The following is a 4,967-nucleotide window of genomic DNA, read 5'->3' as shown; positions in this document are numbered from 1 at the left end:
CCGAGCATTGGATGCAGGGTTCTCTGCATGCCCAAGGAATAATATGGCTATGGTGTTCCTCCATTAAGCATTAGGCACTTAATAACAGGCAATACATGCTAATGGTAGAATGGTTCTGTTGCTGTCACATGAAGCTGAAACCTGCAGCAGTTTTCTGCTCATAATTGCAGCAGTAAAGCTGAAGTGCGCTAAGGTGTGGAAAACTTGTGTGAAAATTTGTGGAAATTAGAAGAGTGCAGATTTTCAATGATCAAGGACAATGGCCACTGAGATACGGATCTACCTCTCAACTCGGAATCTCCAGCTCGCCAAAGTGACAATAATTGAATATTTTAGAGGGCCAAAGAAAATGACTTAACACTAGTCCCGATTTGCAATACCAACAAAGCATAACAACCTTGTCTAGGTGAGAACTTTAGAAAACGCATATACAAGTGCAAGAACAGTATATGGGAGTGACAAATCCAAATTAACAACAAGGGAGATTCTTAATTGGATGTTTTGAACGAAATGTTGGACACACCCATGAATCAACACCACCAAATTTTGGACGATCTTCATCTTTATCTACATGGGGTAGCATTCAATGCCGGAGGCAAATATGCAATAGCTCAGAACAACCACAATCTTTCAAAAGCACATAGAGGGTATCCAAATTAAATTTTCAACTGGATTCCCAAGCTTTACCTCAACATTGGAACCACCACCTTTCCATAGTCAACAATTTTCCACAACTAACTTGCATATGATTAGCAAAAAAACTATGACCACGATAAAGAAAAGGGCTCAAAATGGTAACCTTCTATACATATTAACAAAACCCACAATTGGGAGAAACTTGCAGTCTAAGATACACAATTTACACATAGCTACAGATCGGATCTCAGCAGCTCTCGCCGGATACGCGCAATTCCATCAACAGGACGGGCGAACGGCCGTCCGGCAGATCGGACAGCCCGGCGCCCTGGCGAGCCAAGCATCGACACAGTGGGCGTGGAAACTGTGCTTGCAAAGCGGAAGCGAGCGGCATCTATCCCCACCCTGGAACGCCTCCAAGCAAACGGCGCAATCCGAGGGACACCCACTTCCGTAATCGAAGCAAGGAAGCCTCTGGAGGTCGAATCTCGACAACCCACAAGAGGAAGAGGAGCGAGAGGCGAAGGATGGGTAGTCTTCGTCCATCGGGGACCTGAAAGTCCAACGGATAAGGAAGAGGTGGATGAGAAACACGATGGCGATGGCGAGGAAGAGGATCCCCACGGAGAAGACGACCACCATGATCAGTATGTGGAGGAAGAGGGTGAGAAGGCGATGCGGTTTGGCCATTGCAGGGTGTAGACCGTGGCTCTGCAGATGCAGGAGAGAAGGGTGAGCAGAAGAAAAAGAAGGGCAGTGGGGGAGAGACATTTTCTGAATCTTATCCTGTGAGGTTTTGTCTGAGAAAGAGAGAGAGGATGAAGGGAGGAGGAACACAAGAAAATCCTTAAACCCCTCTAAAGCTGTTTCAGCGGCCCCTTACCGAGTCGGTGGGTCTAGGAAATCAGCCCATAGATTGTAAGAAGAGGGCCAGATTTTGATTGAGATATGATCACCTTATATGGTCCCTACCCTCGTGGAAATGGACACGGTATGGTCCTGATTCTGAAAACACCAGGTCACTTGTGAGTGAAAATATCAGGTGCATTAAGCACCTGATCACCCTCCATATTGAGAACAGGCCTGTGGGGCCTAAGGCTTAATGGAGGCAATCAGGTGCTTAATGCACAAATTTTGTGTCATGTGATTGCACTCGATCCGGACACCACTTGTGAGGGCTTTCTTGAAAATTAGTGTTATTTTTATTATACCCGTTTATGGGTGCTGATAAGGTGCAAAAAGCAAAAATCTAACCGTTGGATCATGTTTAACATGTTCTATTTATTATATTCATGTGTTAAAGTTGACTCAAAAATAGAATCTTAAGCTTCATTAAACATGATAAAATTGTTTAGTATAGTAAATAAATCATGTTAAGCACATTTATACCATGTAATTAGATTTATCATTTAGTGGTTAGATTTATGGAACAAAAGTGCGTGCCACCATATTGTATCATGGTATAGTACCATATTTATTGGAAGCTTTTGCTACATGAAAGCTTTAAGAAACTCGCTTTCAAAAATATGAAAAACTCAATTACCTTTAGTTAGAAGCTCGCTTCCTTTTTGTTTCCTTAATGTTTTTCTCTCACTATTGTCACTTCTCACTTGTTTTTTTCTCATTTTTTTTATGTTTTTATATTAAAAGTTTATAATTTCTTATAACAGGTTGGTTTTATATTATGTTATATTTGTATTCACATCATTTCTTAATTGCTTTGGCCCATGCTTCATACTGTTTTCTATGTATTTTCTTTTCATTTTCCTGCATTTGCATAATTGCTTCGTAACCATATCTCAATTCCTGCTTCATACAATTTCTTAACATTCCGTTCATTGCTTCCACTTTACGCATTGCTTGCTTCTCTATCCATTTAGTTTCTTAGTAACTATGTATAAAATCATTATATATATATGTCTTTAATTTTTTTTAAAATTGAATATTCTATCATTAAGTGTTAGTACAACATCGATCATTGATTTTTTTTTAATTTTTCAAAACAAACTTAACTGTAAAAAATATTTAATCCAATATATAAATTTTTTTACTAAGTAAATCGTGATAAACACACTAAAACAATAGTTTTGGAAGAATCCTAACGAGTGACCTAACTTTTTGAAGGTACCGTTTGGCTGATATCAAAACAGTTTTATGTTTCAAAACCTACTTAACTTTGTACTGAAAGTCTGAAAACTATTGAACAGAGACTTAACTAAAGTTAACCATGAACGATGTGCAGTACAATTACTAAATTGCCTCTCTCATAACCATATAAGCAAACAGACATATTTTTAAACTACAGGTATGAATATTTTCCAATTCCAAAAGGCAATATGAAAAAAAATAACACGATTCTTTGAGATGATGAATGTTAACGTAAAATCCTTGCAAGTGAGGAAGGTGATTTTCCTGGGGTATAGAAAAAATTGGATGGAAAACAGGAGGAGAAGGAGAAGGAGCCTAGTGGAAGCTTGGCACAGGATGGCTTCGGCCCTCTTCAGGGAAGGACAGGTCCTCTGAACCACCCGGCCCCATGACGGATAATAGCAGCAGCATTAACTCCTTGCAGTAACCATCTTCATTATCCCCCAGCTACCCTGCAGTCATGGGCACTCGGAACACTTCATCAAGGCCGTCTGTTTTCACTGTGAACTACAAATTGGCAGATAGGGAGTGGTGTGGGTGGAATTGTATTCTCAATCTGGAACTCACGAGTGGCTTTGGAAAGATAGATCTGGTAGCCAAAACTAACGAAACCTAGTCAGGGTCTGCCTAACCAGTGTTGTGAGAGGCATACGCCTCAGTACCTGAAGCGTACGCCTCAGAGGCGAGGCGCATGCTCAAGGTACTGAGGCGTGCTGTGATGCGCAAATTGCCCCTCATCAACCTCCAGAACCCCCTCCTTCATCCCCAAGTCTTCCTCCTCCGCCCGATTCGTCGGCTGTGCTAACCCCAAGTGCCGGTGGATCCACCGCCACGTGCCGGCCAACTGCTCCTCCGCCGCTCCCTACCTCCCCTCCCACCGCTTCACTTCCATACCAGTTGTGAGAGGCGTATGCCTCAGTACCAGAGGCGAAGCGCAGGCTCAACGCCTCGCTTCGCCTCATCGCATTTAACAACATTGTGCCTAACCCCATCTTGCCTTTCAAAAAAAAAAAAAAGAATGCTAACCTAAAGATTTTTATTTAACAGTTTTCAAGAATCCTATGGCCCACATCAAAACTTTTAAGAAAGTGAGATATATATATATATATAATTAAGGGTGAAAAGTTCGTTTGTTTTGAAATTCTTTTTTGTCATAGCTCATTAAATTTTAAAATATTATTTTATTATTTAGATGAAAAGCTAGGGGTTTCATAGACATCGCTAGAAGGTAAAGAATCCAAGTAGATTCATGCACGTGTCCGAAGTGGCAGTCAGACTGTAGTTTAGCATCAACGCCATTGATATCATCCCACCCAACCCAAGGTAGTTGCAACCAAAACGTTAGCGCAACATTATTTTAATGATAAAAATGAACAAGCGCCTTTTCTTTTTGTCACTGTTCGAAAAACAGAAACCGGCGAAGATATTTCGATATAAAGTGCGCGACTACTCGGATTCTCACAATCTTTTTGTTCGGTATATATATTGCAATTACCAAATGATATAACATGCCGACAAGCGCCGGGATCATCTGATTGGGCTCACTTTTAAATGTCACTGTGTCAAAAAATACCTATTAGTGATAACTTCAATTCGTCACTCAAAGAGTAACCTTCGATTATGATTAAAACCATCAAAGAAATTATGGTTAAAATTACTAAAGAGATTATGTTCACACAAATATATTGTGAACTTTTAAATATAATTAAAATTAAGGAAATTGACAATATATTTATGCAAACCTCTTTACATTTACACAAATATATCACGAAACCTTCAAATATGGTTAAAATCACTTAAAAGATTAACAATATAGTAAAAAACAATACAAGTATTTATATGATTATAAATCCTACAACTATAAGATGTTAAGATATTTTATGAGAATGTTAAAAAGTCTATATAAATTTTATTTGAATATCTTTAGTTTGATTTTAAATTTTCAAAAGTTTGCAAGATATTTGTGAGAATGTTGGCAGGTCCACACAAATATCATGTGAATTTTCTTTGATTGATTTTAATCTTTAATAGGTTTGCAAGATATTTGTGTGAAGGTCGGCAGACCTTTGTAAATATCATGCAAATATTCTTAGTTTGAATTTAATTATATTTGGAGATTCACAACAGTTGATAAAAATATTTTAAAGTTTGAAAAAGATGAGACTTTCCTAGATTATACAAAA

General features: G+C 38.8%; 1 protein-coding gene across 1 annotated transcript; it reads right to left on the bottom strand.

Annotated features, from left to right (window-relative positions):
• Positions 1 to 915: 915 nt before the first annotated feature.
• On the bottom strand, positions 916 to 1,326 carry LOC149841775 (RING-H2 finger protein ATL56-like). The gene has a single exon (XM_089998520.1). The coding sequence runs from the start codon at positions 1,324 to 1,326 to the stop codon at positions 916 to 918; it is 411 nt and encodes a 136-aa protein (XP_089854646.1).
• Positions 1,327 to 4,967: the final 3,641 nt, after the last annotated feature.

The sequence above is a fragment of the Nuphar pumila genome, chromosome 3 (assembly GCF_984573655.1).
Source record: "Nuphar pumila chromosome 3, dmNupPumi1.hap1.1, whole genome shotgun sequence".
NCBI lineage: Eukaryota > Viridiplantae > Streptophyta > Magnoliopsida > Nymphaeales > Nymphaeaceae > Nuphar > Nuphar pumila.
Note: the sequence above shows the minus strand (reverse complement) of the source record. Positions and strands in the feature narration are given on the sequence as shown.